Source organism: Urocitellus parryii, chromosome 5 (genome assembly GCF_045843805.1).
Source record: "Urocitellus parryii isolate mUroPar1 chromosome 5, mUroPar1.hap1, whole genome shotgun sequence".
Taxonomy (NCBI): Eukaryota; Metazoa; Chordata; class Mammalia; order Rodentia; family Sciuridae; genus Urocitellus; species Urocitellus parryii.
The window spans coordinates 204578989-204598897 of NC_135535.1; the positions used below are offsets into that span (position 1 = coordinate 204578989).

Here is a 19909-nt window from a genome sequence, read left to right on the forward strand (position 1 = left end):
AAGATGACAGGATCAGGACAGAGTGCCAATCTACCTGATTGCAAAGTTCTCAGAAAATGCCAGCTGGGCAGTCCTTGCCTAGCCAAAGCATGACAGCAGGAGCAATGGACCTGGGGTGGGGAGGCCCAGGTTCCAGTCTTCCAGGGCTCCTGACTAATGGTGTGACTCTGGAGGCCTCATCCTCAAGTGAGGGGAGGAACCAGAGCAAAGACGCAGCAGAGGACACTCAGCCATTCACCAATCAGCAGCGGCTGCCAAGATGGCCTCCTCCAAGGTCACCTGAGAACTCTGATGGGCAATCCTGCCAAGAGCACAGAAGGAGGGAACTGGCCAGGCTGCCCCTGCCCATACCATCAACTCTGAGAGCCCAGGTCTTGCAGGCGCTCGCTCTCCCTCTGTGCAAGTCCATCTTCACTGCTTCAGAGTCTAAGCACCTACTTCCATGTGCTACTGAGATTTTTGCCTTTCTTTTTCCTAGTGCTTCTTTCATTGCAACTGGAATTCTAGGCTTTTCCACGCCTACCTCTCTGAGCAGATCTTCACGTGTGTCTGCATTCCATGTTGTAAAGGGTGATCCAGCTCAGCTCCTCTCCCTGCCATCAGCACAGTTTCCTTTCCTGGCAGGAAGCAGGGTAGGGTGCAAGCAGCAGGCAATCAAAATAGGTGAAGGGACAGCCACTGGCTGGGAAGGCCACAAAGGCTCAGGCCAGCCAGGCCTACACCCCAGGGACTTGGCCAAGGAAAAGCACAGCTGGCCTGCAGTTGCAGGGGCTGCCAGTGGTGTGAAGGGCTATATCTCACGGTGACTAAAGAGGTCCTCCATCCCTTGTTAGGGATGGTGAGTGAAGGATGGCCAAAGGGAGCTTCACCCAGTGATGCTCCTGCCCAGAGAGAGCTATAAGTCATCGCTAAACTTCCACATAACCCTCTGCTGACGGCCACAGTACCTCTTTAGCCAGGGGAGCCCTGGTGGCCCCATCAACCTGGCTCTCCTGTATTCACAGGCCCCCAACCCCCAGCAGCTTCCTGGAGAGGTGCTGCCACACTAGTTTCCTCATGCTCCTTTCCTACCCCAAACTACCCTGGCCAGCTTTCTCGGGTCCCTCAAACATCTGCTAACACAACAGTTGCTGCCTGTTCTGAGGCCTCCTCGGGGAAGGTCGGGATGCATGTGTGGGCAGCTGCGATCAATCAAACCTCTGTCTCAGCATCCTGACCCTTTCCGATGAAGGTCCTGCTTCTGTTTGAAGCACTGTTGAAAAATGCAATTTGTTGCTCTTTCAAGCTGACCAGCTTGGAGTTAAAAATATGGCAAGAACTGTGGCATTCAATGGGTAATCTTATTAACTGTTGCTTTTTCTGTAATCTTTGCTCACACACATGATCCACATCTGAATGGCCAGGCAGAGCTCAAGCCTTGCCAGGAGACAACCAATGTTTGTGGTCAGACCAGGTCTCAAGGAAGCAGTAACTAACAGATCACCAAAAGCCCTGCTGATAAACTCTTCTGCTCAGCCCCGCCTTGCCCTCAAGGGCAACACCCTTTGTTGTACAAAGGGGAGGCTGTGGCTTCACATGAATTCTGAGCAGAAGGGTCTCAGAAGACCACATAAGGACAGCCATGTGAGGAGGGCAGCAGGACCAGACCTGTCTGGGACAGGAGCACAAGACCCCCTGGGCTGCCTCTGTGGAGCCAAGCAGCCTCACTGTAAACACGGGGAGGGCAGACATTTCTGGACCAGGGCCTAGCATCGTCTCCCCCTCTGGGGCGCTCCTCATTTAGTCCGCTCCCTCACTCAGGGTCCAGATAGCCAGGGCACCTGCAGCCTCATTTGGTAGCCCAGCCCACAATCTAGACAGTGGAGTCTTAAGAGCATCTAAGCAGAGACAATCTGAAAACAATGTCTCCACCCCCACCACTGCACCTCATCCTCACTGCGGAAAGACAAGGGTTCCACTGCTGTTAATGACAGCTGTACCCAAAAGATACAGCTGGGAAGGGGGTGGCCGGTGGCTCCTGGGATACTTCTGAAAGAATTCTCCACGCAAAGACACTTTGCCGGGAGAATTCCAATTTTATTGCAAAAAGCTGTGTGCTTATATAGAACTAAAGGGGAGATGGTAGGGCTTAGATAAATGGCAGGCCACCCGTTTATTGGCAAGTTCTTCCAGATATCAGCTCCCGCGCCCAGGAATTAGTTCTCATTGGGGCTAAGGTTCCCCGCCAGCGAGGTTTGAAATTGGCGCCGGCGGGAGAGTTCACAAGGGCGGGAACTTTTCGCGCCACTGCAGAGAAGAAGAAGCTAGGAAGGAGAAGTCCTTAGGCGCCATGTTGGGGTTTTTTCTCTGGGGTACGGCTGCCGTTTATACTTTTCCCAACAACTTCCACCCTGCTTCAAGGGTCGATAAACAGATGAGAATACAACCAACTTCCTCCAGTAGGGGAAGATCTGATGCTATCGCCATTCTATAATCTTTGGCTCTTAACACAGAGTTCATGGCAGACTGGGCAGGGCAGGGCTGCGGGCAGGGATGTGGCCAGCAGGCCTTCTTCCATTTACCAAAGAAAGAAGATGAGACAAAGGGATGTTGAACAAGAAGCAGGAAGTGACAAGGACAGGAGGAAAGGTGAAAAAAGAGAGTTCTTATGATAGTCTTAGTGCACTTCCCAGAACCCATCCTCGGTCTCAATTCTGCCTCTCGAGTGGCCATAGCCCCACCTTCCCCCATTCAGGCCTGTGGTGTGATGGGGATAATATGCATTTGTGAGCCCTCACCCTGTGCCAGCCAATGCACTGTGTGTGTATGTGTGCACACAGAGCTGCACACACATGTACCAACACAGATACACATACCTACACAAACAGATACAGACACACACCCACAGAGGTCCAGATACACATGTGCACAATGCACTCATGTACATAAACACATCCCACAAATACAGTAGTTCCCTTGTTCCTCCCACAGTCCTCTGTTGGTGGTGGCTATGGTGTCTGCTGCACAGTGATGTCAAACAATTTGTCCAGGGCTCCTGCCTCCAGTCCCTCTTCCAGAGGCCTTCTGGTTCATCAATGTTCCTTCTACATGCAAATCCTAAAGTGAAGACCATGTCTGAAAGGGCCCTGGCAGGCCTAGGAATCCTAAGAGCCCCTGTTTCCCAAGAAAGGCTGGAATGGACAAGCCCTGAGGTCACACCTGCTTCTACTAGAGCCTACACCCAGGACACTGGCTCCTGCCAAACCCAGCTACGATGCATTTGAATGCAAGGCAGGCTCTCAGCACTCTCTGCCTCCATTGCCATCTGACTGCTGGGTCTCTCCCTGGCCCCATTTCTACCAGCAGATTGGGATTGGCGGGGTGGCGGGGGGCTCTAGCTCTTGCTACCACTCTGGCCACTCCTTTTTTTTTTTTTTTTAATTTAGACCTTTATTTTATTTATTTATATGTGGTGCTGAGAATCAAAATTAGCTCCACCACTGAGCTACAAGCCCAGCCCCTGGCCACTCTTAAGTGCTAGTAGGAAGCCCCCATCCTCATATGCTCTCAGGTTGCTCTGGGTCCCAAGGCCTGGGCCTCAGTCAGCTCCTCTGGGGAGCTGGGGTTTCTTTATCAGAATGCCCAGCTGCTCCAAAGGCCTAACTGAAAAGGTACTCTGCACCTTTTATCTGAAATGTTCATGCACCTGGTTCCAGAAGCCACATGCAAAGGGGCTCCTTCACAAGAATGCTCAAGTGAAAACAAAGGTATAAACCAAGATCAAAGACTTGTGACAGAGTCTCTGGGCGAGCTTAAAGAAGCATGGCTGGCTCCACGCCTGGGTACAAGCCTATCCTTCCACAAGCCTCTCTCCCACAGGCACAAACCCTACCTACCATCTGGAACTTGCTAGGGTCTTTGGGCAACTGGTTCAACCTTAGCCACTCTCGGGCAATGTGCAGGTCCCCAGGGAAAATCCTGTTCATTAGGTACCCAGGCCCAGGGTCCAACATTGTCCTGGCTCAGTCCAAAATTATTTTCAAACACCTAAGAATTGCCCTAGGCCTGGTTTTCAGGGCCCCTTGGAAAAACAAGGCCTAATTCCTGGGGCTATAAATTCCCCCAATGGGGGAGTGAAAACAGGCAGAGCACAGAGCCCCGTGGAGGAAGGGCTGGTAGGGTCACATGCCAGGCAGAGATGGTTCAGGCTCCACAGGCTCCATCCCCAGCACTCTGATCACAGGCCGCTAGGCACACACCCCTCCAAGGAGCCCCTCTCAACCTCTCCTGTGCTCCGTCCTACCTAGGACTTGCTGCAGAGCAGGTGGCCAAGGACAGATGGGCTGAACCAGGGCAGGTTCCTCGGGCACCAGGGCGCACTCCTGGATCTTAGAGGCCCGCCTGGAGCAGATGAAGCAACCTATACACCGGGGCACTGCCCCACCAAGCCATGCATTTTTAAATGGTTTCTACCCAAGTGAGGCTGGAAAGTATCTCCAGTGATGTCAGTGGTGTTACTCCAATCTGTAGCTAGTAAAATGTAATAACACGTGTAAGCTGTTCTTATTACCTCTCCAGCTCATTAGCTAATTAAAAAAAAAAAAAAAAAAAAAAAAGCTTGGCTTTAAAAATTTAACTGAGGCTGTGTATTGTACCCAGAACTCAGGGTTCTGGGCATCCTTCAGAAGTCACCCAAAGCTGTCACCTATTCAGCCTTGTGACCTATTTAAATTTCTCTGGAGAAGGAAACTTCCTCATGGTATTCAATGCAAGTGTTCAATCCTGGTACAGTGAGATGAGTCCAAACGTCTACTACATAGCAAGGAGAGAGGGCATGTCCAGAGTCAAGAGGAGAGACATGAAAGCTGGGTCAGGGGGCAGTAGCTTTGACTTACACTCCTCCAGCCTCTTTCCCAAGTGGGCCCAAGGACACAGGAAAGGCATGGGAATGTCATCAACTTGCCCCCCAGCTATCTCAGCCAGGGCCCAGAGTCTAGCCTGACTCTAGACTGGATGGACCTGCACCTCCTTTTTCATGGGGCACCTCTATGCTGGGAGGGGGATTAATGGGGAGAGAAGGAAACTCCATGAACAGAAACTGCAGCATCTTTCCAAAGCAGAAGGAAGCCCATCTGGGATGATAGTAATAGGCAGTGAAGGGGATCGGCTGTGCCCACCTGGGACAGAATGGGCAGTACCAGTCTGCCACCCTGGATCTGGCCACAGTGCTGCAGAAGCAAGACCAATGCCACTGAGAACATCCTTACCAGCAAACAGGCCTTGTTCACCTTAAACCAAGCAGTGATCAGTGTTTCTCTACATAAGACCAGAATCAGTGGCAACAGAGCAAGAGGGCACCTCCTGAGTGACCCCAAGCAGCAGGGCACATTCTGTCCACCATATCCACCCATCCTAGAGCCAACAGTCAGACCAAAGACCAACCCATCTGTATCCTGGGCCTCACTGACCAGCTGGCATCCTTGGGCTTCCCAGGCAACAACCAAACACAGCCAACTCTGGACTCAGGGACTGTTCTGACAATGGGGGATTAACTCCAAGTTCACCTCATTCAAATCAGTACCCAAGATCAGTGTTGGCACAAGGCAGGGCCCAAAACAAAGAGGGCAAAATCCAAGGGATAGAGGCACATGGCCAGAGGCTTCTCCTAGAGCAAACAATGAGAATCGTTACAAAGACGGCACAGAGGACAGTGGTCACCATTTCTTGGCAGTCTAACATTTTGCAGTTTAATCAAGGGAACAAGCTACCTCCTACCCCCCACCTTGCTCCTAAAACCATTATCCACTGCCTGGATCAGCATAATCCTAGAGACACTGAATGTAGTGTGTCTCCCGGTGGCTGCAGGGGTGGTTCAAGAGGGATGCCTGGAGGTCTGGGAGGGGATCTCACAGTCCTCACTTTGGACTGCCTGCTGATGCCGCCTCTCGCCATCTGTCTGCTCTTGTACCCACTAGCACTGCGCACCACAGGGAAAGAGCGTGTCTCATTTTAAATGGAGAGAAATGGACACTTTAAAAAAATGAACTAGAATTCATCTTCTTTAAACAGGATTTTAAAGACAAGGGAATTAACCCACTCCTGGGCACTTCTGAAAGTGGCACTGTGCACTTGGCTGGAACAGACCAGAACCAACAGAGGCTCCATCCACTGAACACCAAGTGCTTCTGCAGCCCCCTTCAGGCCCCTGTGGCACCTACCTGTGCCATCTTGGCAAGGTCTAAGGAAGGCCTCTGCTCCTGCACTTCTTCAGGGCGCCGCCGTTTTACACCAACCTTCTTGTCATTAAGGACACATGGCTGGGAGCGGCTGCGGGCGAGCCCACTGGAGCGTCTCACCAGCTCTGGTGTTGAGGCAGGTGTGCTGTTGGCTGAGGGTGGACAGTATTCCGGGAAGGAAAACTGCTCATGTGAGCAGGAGAGGGACCGCTGCAGGTCTAGCCGGCCCCCTCCTGTGGGGTGCAGGTCGGGGGTCCAGGTGTCACCTGCCTGTCCACAGGAGGCCAAGCCTGGTGCCACTTGGCAGGGTTGTCCCCCAAAGCGGTGGTGCAATACCGCCTGGTGGCAGGGTGAGGAAAGCCCATTGGCCCGGGCAGGGAGGCTAAAGCTGGAGCTCCTCTGCATGGTGCTGATGCCGTTGGAGTAGCGCTGGACACTGCCCCCGCTGTAGCACCGTCTCTTCTCCACAGGTGTCCAGACTTTGGACCCCAAGGGCCGCCATGACGTCCGGCAGCTGGACATCTCATCAGAAAAGGACAGTGACCGGCATTGGCGCTTGCTGGGGGGTGCTGAGGGGCTCCCGTTGTGGTCACTGATGCTGAGGTCTTTGATCAGGCTGGTCACTGCACAGGCAGTCACAGCCTCCTGGTGCCACAGTGTGCCGTCCTGACACTTTTCAGGCAGGCACTCCCAGATGCTGGCGCTCGGCTGGTCAACCTGAAGAGAGCACTTCCTGTCCAGGTCTCGCCATCTGTCATTTTCTGGTGCATAAATGACAAAGAAAAAACAGGATTTGAGAGGCCTTCACACCAGCTCTCTCTTCCTATACACCAACAGCCTATTTTCCACACGGGAGTCAGAAGGCCCTTTAAAAAACCTCCAGTTCAACCTCATTTCTCAGATGAGAAACTGAGGCTGAGACAGTGGAAGCGAGTGTCAGCATGCTGGGCTAGAAGCAGAGTGTGGCCTAAGATTCAGACACAGCCGGCGTTTCTGAGAGGCCTTTTTCCCACCATACTGCACTGTCTCTCGGGAAAATGCAAGCTGTTTTTCACTCCAAGTTCTTTCTCTTCTTACAAGCAGGAAATGTCTTGCTCTGTACCCTGCCCTGGCTGGGGGTAGACTCAGGGCAATGTATCTACTAAGTCCCTATTCAATTCTCTATTGCTTTTACGACAGGACTGGATGCCCTGGCAGAAGACCATGACCAAAGTCAAAACTTCTGGCACTTCAGATGGTCAACATTAAAAGGGGGTTGGGGTGCTGCTAGGTTAGTTCATCCGAATTATATCTTTAAAGCCCTTGCTAAAAACAGAAACTGAATTTTTTATTGATTTATGTTCCCTCCATCAAAATGCTCAACAACATCAACAACAGCTACTAATCACAGCATGTTCTGTGTGCACAGCATGTTCTGTGTGTTCACTTAATTCTTTCCTGAAACTGAGGATATTTAAAGCAATTAAAATCTGTAAGAGCAAGTCTTGGGCTGCACAGACTTCAGGGTTCAATTTAAATTTACACTTTCGGATCTCTACTTAAATGCATGAATAAATAAGCTAACCCTGCTATAAAATGCTGAATTTGCACTTGAACTTTTATTTTATTGAAATATTCAAGTTTTCTACTATAAAATCAAGCATATGCTGGGAATTTTAGGAATCAACATATTAGTACTTCCTATCTTTTCTAACCTGCGTATATTTATAAATTTTGTCAATAATGAATGGCTTGAGTCAGGCACACAGCACAAGGGTAGAAGTAAAACCTGAAATGATGCTCAGCAGGTATTTAAATGCATTCGCTGTTCCGCAGAGTGGATCAGTCACTGAGCATCCACCCTGGGTAAGAGCCACACTGCACCTTGTGTGCAGGGACCACCGTGGCCCAGATGGGAAGACTGTGGCTCAGGGGAGGTTGGTATCTGGCCCAGGTCTACAACTGACAAATGACATGACACAGAGCCCATGCTCTCTTCACTTCACTAGTGTGCTGAAGGGAAGCACAAGTGAGCCTGACACCAGCCCTGCCTCGGGAGCTTCAGATCAGGAAAGCTGTGCTATAGGTCTAGAAAACTGATTCAACCCACATGCGACACATGCTCCAGCAGCAAGGACTATGAGCATAACTCCTCTACTGACGGACACTTCTCAAAGAGTACCAAGAGACAGGTCCCAAACAAACATCACAACTAGCAGCTACCATGCTGGTTTCAAGGAGGATGAACAATGCAACCCAAAGGCAAGTCCAGGAGCCAAAGGAAAAGCTACATCAGGGCTAAGTGCGATGCTTCTTCCTCTCAGGCACCTGCCACATTACAGACACAAGCCTGAGGAGCTGGGACCCTAGACAGGGGACACAAGGAGAAACCTATCCATGAAGGATCTCAGATGGTGAAAACACAGGAAAGAAATCTTCTGTAAGCCAGGTGAGAACAAAGCAGAACTGTGGCTAAACATCCAATTCACTCATCAGGTCTTGACCACAGCAAGTCCAATACCTGTTTCTTCAGCTGCATTTGATAAATAACTTCCAAACACAAACATTACAAGTAAACATCTTTTTATTCAAATATATCTTCGCTCCTTATGAAATGCATTCCCCTGGAATATTCGCCAGTCTTTCAAAAGTTTCAATTTGACATTAGTCAGCAGGTCAAAGTTAACTAAAATAATAAAGTAAAATTAGAAGAAATATAAACTAACATGGGCTAGGTCTTGACCATATGTTAGGAAGGAAAAAAGTTATTCTAAGAAAAAGGGGAGACCTATGAGTGGTAATGTTCACCAGAATGACTTAGTGACAGCAAAATGATAAATATAATTAAAAGTCCTACTGTAGAGGGCGGGTTAAGTGAATTTTCAAGGAATAACAGAGTGTGAAAAGCAGTTTCAAGGCTATTTAAGGGCATGGGGAAATGCTAGCAGTGTGATGGTAAGAAGCAGCAGCAGGACACAAGCTGGGCACAATGGCGCACACCTGTAGTCCCAGCTACCATGGGGCTGAGGCAGGAGGATCACAAATTTGAGGACAGCCTTGGCAACTTTGTGAGACTCTGTCTCAAAATAAAAAAGGGCTGGGGGTGTAGCTCAGTGGAAGAGAACTTGCCAAATTGTGCAAGACTAAATTCAATCCCCAGTAAAACAGACAGACACACACATACACACACACACACACAAGCAGAATATAAGACTGTTTGATTTCTCTTTAGTAAAATATGTACTACGTTATACATGAAGAAGAAAATAAACCAAAATGTTAATAGTTGATCGGTCAATATTTGCTTGATTGATATTTTCTTATTTTTGTTTTTCTACAATTTTCAAATCTTCTGAGAACAACTGTGTTAGCCAGTACGTGAAAGCTCTTACCATTAAGTCCACTGGTGCTGAGTTCTGCCTTAATTCAGGAAGTGAAGCACGGCCAGCACCAGAGCCAGGGCCAGGGCCTAACCCTTGTCCTCCTCTGCATTTGTTCCTTTGGGTTTACAGAAGTTGCTGGCCACCAACTTCTCTTTTGGGGCAAGGTACTATGGTGCCACATGGGCCAGGGACATGGTGGATTGAGAAAGGAACCACTGGGCCCAGCCACAGCACAGTGAGGGCCTCAAGACGGTTACATGGGCGGGTACTTAGGCGCCAATGGCACCTGCCAGATTGTGTCTTGACCAGACCTCAAAAAACCCATGAAATGAGAAGAGACTGATCCCATCCTCTGAGGATGACACTTTCTATTCCATTTTTGTTACACTGGCCTGGAATTTTCCCCATCTTAAGGGAAATCACGAGAAGGGAGGAGTTGGGAGCCACATAAATGTGAACCTGGCACTTCTCTCAACTGGCAGTGCATTCTCTCCCATGGCTGCCTTGTGATGGTGGCACTTTTTAACTGGATCCCTCAGGGACTCCCAACTACAGTTCCACTTCCTCACTGGCTCTAGAGAATTTCCTGCGGCCTCCACCTCTGTGGTCTGGCCTCTTGGCAACTGTCCATTATTGCCTCTTGGGATGCAGGCATTTTAGCCTGGCATGCAGGCCTGACTACTATTGCCCCAGCACACCCTCCACCCCAGACACCAAACTTCTTATGACACTGGAGGTCAGACAAGAATCATGTAGAGTCAAAATGACCCTTGAAAGTTCCCAATCATGGGCTGGGGATGTGGCTCAAGCAGTAGCGCGCTCGCCTCGCATGCGTGCGGCCCGGGTTTGATCCTCAGCGTTCGATCCTCAGCACCACATACCAACAAAGATGTTGTGTCCGCCGAGAACTAGAAAATAAATATTAAAAAAAAAAAAAAAGAAAGTTCCCAATCAGCCCTCAAATCATACCCCTCCTGGCTTGGGATAAATAACCCTGGAGAGTGACCCTTACACGCCAGCAATTCGCTATGAAACTAAAAGGTTTCACAACGAGACTGCAGGAATGAACATGGGTGAATCTGAATGCAGAGGCTGCGAGTCCAATCAACAGGGACTTGAGGCTGACAACAAGCCCCCAGTGGGTCTTGGGGTTGAATGGTGAACTCTACTGCATCCTGCTTGCAAACAGTAACTGATATGACCTAAATACGTAAGAGTTTTTCGTTGTAGGGAAGAATCGCGTAGAGTCAGTTCTCATCTCAGTCTGTGGGAGCACAATGTGACCATGGTCACAGTCTTCGCCCAGACTTCAGCTCTTTAATGCCTTCATGCTTTCAAAACAGCTTGGAATGTTCTTCTGACTTTATCTTCCTTCCACTAAAGAGAACCTCTGATTCTTCAATTTAAGAATCAAAACAACCTCCTCCACATGACCAAAGAACCAAAACGTCCTCCTCCACATGACCCCCTGTGCAACCACAGCAATTTGCCTAGATTTCCAATTATATGTCGCATGAGCTTTAATCATCTGCTTACATGTCTACCACTCTCCACCAGCTCCAGAGCACAGTCCAGCACGGCTCCCAGCACACAGCACTGAGCGGGGCCCACAGCATGGTGAGGGGAATGATGGAAGGAATGGGTGACAAAATCCAAAGGAGGCTACAGGGGTTCACTGGGTCTTGCTCATCATTTTTCCTTGACACAAGTGACCCTTCCTTGGCCAGGCAGGTCCAACCTGGGCCTGCTGAACTCTCCCCTGCATCCGGGCCACAGATGGCTACATGTGAAGCAGCCAGGAGACTGGTTAGTGGAGTTATATCTAAAACACTTTGAAAATGCAAAGGACTGCTACTGTGTATCAACACCAGCAGGGTGGCCACTTGTCCTGTCTGCAGTGTAGATAATATTGTAATTGTCTCTATCTTTATCACCTTGAGAAGTACAATATGAGAAAGTAGAAACAATCAATGCTATGTTTAGCCCTGTGTTTTCCCCCTTCACTCAGGGAACAGAAAGCAATTTGTTGGATCAGGTCATCAGACAAAAGAAACAGGAATAGAAGCAAATATTTAATGGCATGCTACCCCCCACTGGTCCCCAATATCACACTTCGCAAGGGAAAAGGGCTTCGGTAGGGCTCTGAGAAGACCCATGAGGTGCCCGGCCCCTCCACTCAATATTACTTCTACACAAACAACCCTAATTCTTTAAAATCGACAAGTTGTGGACATGGGGAGGTCACTTTGTGTGGTGTAAAGAGGCATGGCCTTTGGTTCAAACCTCAGTGCTTCAAGCTCCTTAATCTCTCAGAACTGCTGTGTGAAGAAAATAAGGGCCCAGTACAGGCTCTCAAAAACGGTGGCCATCATTACACTAATTTCAGTAGGCCAATACCAGAAAATTTGTTTTTTTTTTTTTTTTTTTTGGTGGGGGCAGGGAGGTCTGGGCGTTGAATTCAGCATGGCTTCACCACTGAGCTACATACCCAGCCCCTTAATTTTTTATTTTGATCAGGGCCTTGCTAAGTTCTGAGTCGGGCTTTCAACTTGCAATCCTCCTGCCCTAGCCTCCTGAGGTGCTGGATTACAGGTGTGCTCCACTGCGCTCCAGCCTGGAAAACATTCTTATGTTTGGGGCTTAGCTCTTCTGCAGTCAGGTATCAATCTTTGTAGACTTAGGCTGGAAACAGCATCTAGATTCTCTACACAACCAAACTGTGGTTTCTGGACCAAGTGCAGGATCATCCCCAGGGAGGGGGATTGTTTGTTAAAATGCAGCTTACTGGGCTCCATCCCTGACTTGGTAAATCGATATCTCTTTGGGTAGGAATCTGCATTTTAATTAGCTCTTTGGGTTACTTTAATATAAAAATGCTGAGAACCACTGCTCCAGACTTCAGGCTGCACAGCGGAATAGCAGCACAGTCAGACCACCAACCAGACTCAGGGTACTTCTGCAGGGTCGATGATTCCAGTTCCCGAAAATTTGGACTCAACATCTTTGAAAGTTGATGTTTCTGTTTTGCTTTTGGTTTGGGTGATTATAGGAAGTACAGCCATAGAGAAGGCTCACTTAGAGGCCCATATTGCATAGGCTGGTGGGGCCCTTCCAGGCTTCAAGTTGCAGAGCTCTCTAAACAGACAACCACTGGTAGGGGCCTAAGAGGTAACTAACTCCTGTGAATAGGAAGTATCTGAAGCCACCACCATCTCCCCAGAGGTCACACTATGGCCCAAAGCTTCACAAGGAGCTCTCCACTCACCTCGAGCCCGATACCAAGGTACCACCAGAGTGGTACACAGTGCAACAGCTCCCAGCCTGAGTGTGGGCACCAGCTGGTCACTCCATGCCATCTCTATTACTTTAGCCTTCAGGGGTACCCAAAGCTTCTTGACATCCCAGGACAGCTCCCTTCACAAATCTAAAATTATGCACGAGAGTACACGTGTTCCATACAGCCTAACACACTGCCTACAAATAGGAGGGCCAGCCACACAGCCACCTTGAGGCCTAGTCCTTTTTTCAGATGAACTAGGTGACCAAGGACTCTTCCAAAGCTGACACCCGAGGACTAAGCTTCAAGTTTCTGACTCCTGTCTGCACTGCAAGGCACCACAGTATCAAATGCCCACACACATGGAGACAAGGACTCCAATACCAAAGTCACAGTCATAAGGATCTGGTCCTGCCAACCCTTGACCAAGGAGGGCAGAAGGTCCTTGGTGCACAGAGCTAGAGCTCAAAGAAAGAAAAACACTCAAAGCAACACAAACGGCATTTGACCTTGAATGTTCTTGTTTCCATTTCTGCCCTTAAACTCAAAGGGAGATTCCCAGGGGCCCAGATTCTTGGGGGACTAAAAGCCTTATTATGTTCAAAAGATAGAAGAATTTGATAACTCTGGAGATCTCTGTACTGTTTTAGACAGTCCATTAAAATGACATAACCACAGCAAAATGTGGTCTCTAGAAAAGGTTAAGCACCTTAAGTGTACAACCAAGAGGCAAGATTTTAGTAGCCTCTGAGGCCCAGGGAGCAGCCTCTCACCAGATCACCCAGCTTGGTTTCCAGATTTTGCACCTGTCCACCTGGGCTGTAAAGACCTCTTCCTGCTCTAGGGCTGCCCTGTTCGAGTCTGGTCTTGGCTACAAGGACTCGGCCTGAGGCAGCTTTGCTAAAGTGACCTTATGCAAGACGTGGAAGGACAAGAAGGGCAAAACATGATAGTGCCCACTATGATGTCATCTGTTTTTTTAATGGACTTCAGAGCTCCTGTCCCACTGGAGGTCTTCTTTGTGTCACCAGAATAGAGACTCAACTGAGAGCTGTGTTGGGAGGAAAGGTTCCTGGGTTTTCCCCAGCCTGACTGCAGCCTCTCATCCTTCCAGCTCTCCTGTAATGGACAACAAAATGGTAGCTGTGTCTTAGGTTCAGGGACAGTGACATAAGACACCCAGCTCCTCATATGAGGGACGAGGGACACTCCACTGGGACTCCATGTAGGAAAGCAGGAAGACTGGCCTGCGGGACTCTGAAAGAAGCCAAAGAAGCTGCTAAGGACAAAGATAGGGGTTCAGAATGGTTCTCAGAGCCCTCCCTCACCTGCACAGCAGGGATGGCCCATCGCAGCTACCACAACTTATGGGAAGTTTTTGCACTTGCAAAATGGGACCCAGTGAGATTGCCAAGGTGTAAAAAACAAACAAGATTGGGAGCTGGGAGTATGGGCCTCAGTCTCTCCAACCAAGGCTCTGTGACAGACCTTTCAGCTCTGGCAGGGACCTTCTCCTTCATCCCCCAGGAGTATTCATAAATGTGTAGGCAACAGCTAGTATTCACCATGGCAACAAAAACTCTGAAGGAATGGAAAGGTCAGTCTGGTGCATGGCTCTGGAGTCCTCCCTGGATGTGGATGTGCAGAGAGCTTATGAAATGGGCAGCTGCACACAGCAAGGCGGGTGCTTTACACTGTCGGGGGCACTGGCAGTGGGAAGAGCTTTTTGGGAAACTGTCAATAAAGGCATATTAGCTGTCCATTAACTAGTACCCCTAGTTCTAACTAATAACTGGGCTCCTGCTGAGGCTGGGAAAGAGCATGAGTGTGTGACCCGAGCACATTACTCATCTCTAGAGTTGTCAGCAATCCCTCTTTACTGGTGAGGAAACCAAGTTTCAGAGCAGTGTCAAGTCTCTCCCACAGACATACAACTAGCAAACCAGAGCTCAGACTTAAACCTAACCTGCAATCCCAAGGCCATGCTCTTGAGTTAGGTCAGGCTGTCTACCTTGACCATCCTTCCCCATGGAGGGTGCAGCACCCAAAGGCAGCCTGCAGTAGCCACTGCCTATCCTCTGGCATTATCGTGGTCCTCCCACCCAACGTCAGCCCAACCTGTATCACAAGGCAGTCCAGAAGGACCCTTTCTCACTTGTCACTGTAAACAGCTAGCACACACCATCTCCATTTCATGTCTACTTCCATTCTGTAGTTTATTCCAGAAACACTTTCTGAAACTGCAAGGAAGAATTTAAAGCATTGTATACAGACAAATCTGGGCTATTCTAGAGATTTTAAAAGTCATACATAGACCACAATAAAGGTAAATTTAAAATAATTTTTAAAAAGTGATTTAAAAAAATCATACATATTCGAGCTAGGGCTGTAGCTCCATGGCAGAGTGCTTGCCTAGCATGTGTGAGGTACTGGGTTCAACCCTCGGCACTGCATACAAATAAAATTAGGGCATGCTGTCCATACACAATTAAAAAAAAATTTTTTTAAATTGTACATATGCATGCTTGTATCTGGATGTAAAGTTTTCAGTGAGAACAAATCTCTTGCTGGCCTATGTTGAAATAAGTGGTTTCTAAGAGAAGGCCCTGGCCCAATGACCAAATTCAAAAGGGCAATCTCTGAAAGACAGAAAAGGCAGCAGAGACCAAAAGTGGGGCCTAAGCAGCTAATTTTGTTTCTGCTATTTTTCATTGTGTTCCATTCATTTGATTGATTGTTCTAAGAAACCAAAACACTCAGCCTCTAAATGCCCGCTCCTGAACACAAGATACAATCACATTCCACCGTCGATGACGAACAGCGGTGGAGTTAGACGATGGCAAGCTACCGAATCTCAAAGCAGAATCTCTGCATCCTACGCAGCTCAACACAGCCAACTGGTTTCCCCTATAGAAATCCATCCAGAGAGTGCCCCCGGGAAGAGCCCTCTTATGTACAGAGGAGACTTTAACAGCCAAGTAATTAAACACTGAAGTAAGAGCTTATAATTAAAATGCTGACAAACCTAAGCCCGAGCGGCACAAGGAGGGATGCTGTAATATTTTTACAATTCCTTTTTATACATAATGTATGATCCTTCTGCTCAAGTTTCCTCTATGTTCTTTGCCTGTGAAATCATTTACATTAATAAATAATTTATCACCATAACTCCTAAAGTAATTACGGGTTTCCAGCCAATTTTTTTTAGCATATGAATTGTTTTGTTCTCTGTCCATTGACTTGTATTTACAAGACTTTTCCTAGTGGCCTTTTTGAAATAATTGGCAATGCCTTCGCTTTCTCACATTTTACGTGATTTCCAGGTCTTCTCCTCGCCTGAGTGGCGAGGAAAATGGAATGTGTGGTGTCCATTGTCCCTGCAACACAGAACTCGTTTAATGGCTGCAATTAGCTGAGGGTGGTGAATGGAGGCTGCTCTCACCCCACTTGCCCTGTTTCACCGAATAAGATTAAACCGGTACACGTGTGACCCCCAGGCCAGCATAAAGCAGCAGCCTCCACTGCAAATGGCAGAGGATCTAGAGGGAGCAGCAACTGAGGCTCCGTGTGCAGTCTCTGCCTCACCCAACCTAGTGGATTCCCTTCTCTGCACCCAGCAGAAGTCAATGTCAGAACAGGAGGGTGGCTCCCAGACTGGCCAGCTGATAAGAGGGTGGGCTGCACCCACAGAGCTGCCTCCTGGCCCAGGTTTCCTGTGTCAGGAGCACAGTCCATGGTCATGTAGGGCTCTTCCCCAGAGAAGCTATCTGCAAAGGAAATTTCAATTCAGCACAGAAGTTGGGCTGGGGGATGACCTGAGGGGTGAGAAAGGAAACCAGAAAAACTTGGCCTTTGCTAGAAGGGACCTACAGTGATGGGGCAAGCCTGGCGCCCCAAAGGCCTCAGCCAGACACAGAGCAGGAAGGTAGGGCTGGGTTCCACTCTGCCCGGCTTCTCCCATTGGCACCTCACCCTGGCTTTGTTTTCTCCCTTATTTTGGAAAAGCACAAAAACACTTCTCTGTACTAGGCCCCAAACTAGACTGGAGGACAAGGGTGGGGAGAGGCCTGGTATCCAGCTCGAAATCACAAAGCATGAAGTACTTGGGAGGAGGAGGGGAAAAAAAAAAAAAAAAAAAAAAACTGTTGCTTTGAGCACTTGATTATGTTAGTAACGCACTTCATCCGGGTGGGAACAGAGGAGGCCCAGCCACTCGGGAGGAGGCCTTCTAAGAAGCAGCAACAGTCATACTGCCAATGTACTTGCTGGCATTTCCTTCAGAGCATTTATGGAACCCAGACTCATACTGGTTTTCAGCTAGGACCCTTACATGGGGTGAGGGGAAACCCCCGAGTCACAGGGCCAACAGTCCCCAGTCCTCATGGGAGAATTCCACTGATCAAGGCCCGCACTAGAGCCCTTTATCTCTGGGAGACTGGCTGGGGGTGGGTGATTATAATAATTTGGCACTTTATCTTTGCTCAGCATTGTCCAGCCCTGGAAGGGCCCAAAACCAGCTTAAAAAGTCTAGCCAGTCCCTTAGGGTGTTCTCTTCCCCCGCTATTAAAAAGCAGCCCCACCCAAGATGAAATCTCGCAACCGGGTGCACTCCCAGTCCTCACAGCAGGGTAGGGCCACAACACCTGGACCCGCAGGTTAATGGGATGAAATAACCTGAGCTTTCACCAGCACAGGGGCCTAGGGGGCTCCTGACTGCTGACACCCACACCCAGCAGGTGCCAGAAAGTTCTGGAAGCAGAAGGAACCTAGTGGCACCTCTAGGGTGCTGCTGTCTCTTTGAATCCCTATGAATGGCCGAGGGGATGCCATGGGATAGGAAGACGGGGAGACATGCCTGTGGCTCTCAGGACTCCTTGGTCTTGCAAGCTAGGCCTGTGCCCTGGGGAATTCACTATTGCTCTTTCTCCTCCAGCAGGACAACAATCTGGTAGGTACAGGCCCTAGTTTGCTCTACCCAGCACTAAGTGCCTGACATACGATAGGTACTCAATTAAACCTACTAGAATAAGCCACCGCAAACAACCATGGTAAGTGCAAAGCTTTAGTAATGCGCCATCACACAGGGCAGGGTCCCGAACACAGGAGGAGGCTGAGTCAGAGAAGGATGGTGCACTAGGGAGAGACGCAGAGCAGGATGCGGGCTTGCCCACGACCCACCACCTGCACAGCCACCCCTGGTGCTCCCTGGACCGACAGGCAGTGCCTCAGCAACTGCCCTACAGAGCAGAGGCCCCAACACAGGAACAGAGCTCCTAAAGGGCTACTCTTCTAACAAGAACAGGGGGACATAGCCTGATACCTCCTGCAAGCCCTGGCCTCCCCAGGACAAAGCAGGCTGCAGGCAATCCAAGCGTCTGCCCACATGCCTCCTTCCCCAGGCCTCTCTCCCTCAGTCTCTGGGCCTGAGAATCCATCCCTACAAGGGCAGCTCCCTCACCCCTCTCCAGTGGAAATCACCCTAGTCCCTCTGTTTAGACTTGGAGGCCCCTTCTCTGGAAGAGGGATCCTCAACTTAGGTCTCAGTCCCCTCCTGAACTACTACTCATGAAATGCTCCTACTATACTAATCTCTTTGCAAAGCAATGTCACAGAGTCCTCACGACAAGCCTACAACATGGGTGTTACTGTGATTGCCATTTTGCAGACAAGGAAACTGAGGTTCAGAGAAGTTAAGAAGTTCAATATGACAATTCAAACTTAACACTGCCTCCACCCCAGGAGGGTTCACCTTACTATGATTCACACAGTTTAAAGCCCAGGGAAGCCTAAAGCACAAACAGCCTTGAATCAAGGCCACCATCCCAACTGTCCAGGTTAATAGTCTGGCTGTTTCAAGCTGAAGTCACAGGTTGGGAGTTGGGTGTGCTCAGGATTCCTTCCCTCTCTCTTGGGCACACGGAAGGCGGCAACTCAGTCATGACACTGTCCCAGGAAAAGGAGAGACAGCAGGCTTGCAGGCCACATGCTGGGACACAGAGGGTTTGAAAACCGTTAACCACTAAGGAGGTATTCAATCATGTGGGGACAGGCCTCAAAAGTGTGTCACATAGCACTCCAAGGCAGGTGATCTCTGGTTCCATTTCCTCTGGGTCCATTTCATCAAAGAGGACCACCCAGCTCTCCCAGAGCTGTGGCATGTGACTGAGAAGGAAACATCTCCTTCTCCCCCACCTGATTCAAGTCTGCCTCCAAGGGACCTCAGTTTCCTCCTACGTGAACAAGCACATCTTTGGAGTAGCATACAAGAAGCTTGGAACAGCACCCCGCACAGTGCTCACCACAACAGACCCAGTGCTCCTCCACACTTATGTCTCATCTACAGGAAATGCCTCAAAAGAAGGAAAAGGAAACACTGGGCACACAGGAAAGGGGCTGGGAAAGGAAGGTGAGGATGACTTGACCTGCTCCTCCCAAGACACACAACCCTCAGCCCTACAGTAAATAGTAAATGCCCACTGTCAAAGTCCAGTCTCTGAGATGATGTGTCATCTGAAAGGACACCCCAGAGGAGGACAGGAGTGTCATGGAGAGAGAGCAAAAGTAAATACTCTGCCCAATCATCTGAAGCATCAAGAAATCCACATAACCGATATGGTCACCTGTTTGGTCCCTATCAGAAATAGCAAGTCACATGTGTATGGCAAGAGAGGACTGAGGTACCCTCTGTAGAAGGCAGATCGACAGCCCAAATCAAGAGCCGGAAAGAGGTCCCTTCCCTCTGGCCTCTCTGTTCCCCTCCTGGGAACTAGCTCCAAAGAATAATGAGAAAGACAAGACTCAGACACTTAGTCACTGTAATGACAACAGAAAATTCAAAAGTACCTTTACCCAGAAGCCACAGAAATTTTATTGTTAAGGACATTTTGATACATCCACATAATGCTGTACTGCAGACCATCGAAATGCATGAAATGAATAGTTTTCATGCTGCAGAACTACCAAGTGGAAAAACAAATACAGTTTTATATAATTATATGTTCATCATAGACTCGTCTACGTTTAAAAAATGCAAAAAAACAAGCATAAAAGTACTG

General features: G+C 49.1%; 1 protein-coding gene across 1 annotated transcript in view; it reads right to left on the minus strand.

The window, feature by feature from the left end:
* Positions 1–19909, minus strand: part of Fam53b (family with sequence similarity 53 member B) — a 79150-nt gene that overhangs the window by 49796 nt on the left and 9445 nt on the right. The window contains exon 3 of the mRNA XM_026384180.2: positions 6198–6976. Within this exon, the coding sequence (XP_026239965.1) occupies positions 6198–6976 (779 nt within the window). The remainder of the gene's footprint in view (positions 1–6197; positions 6977–19909) is intronic.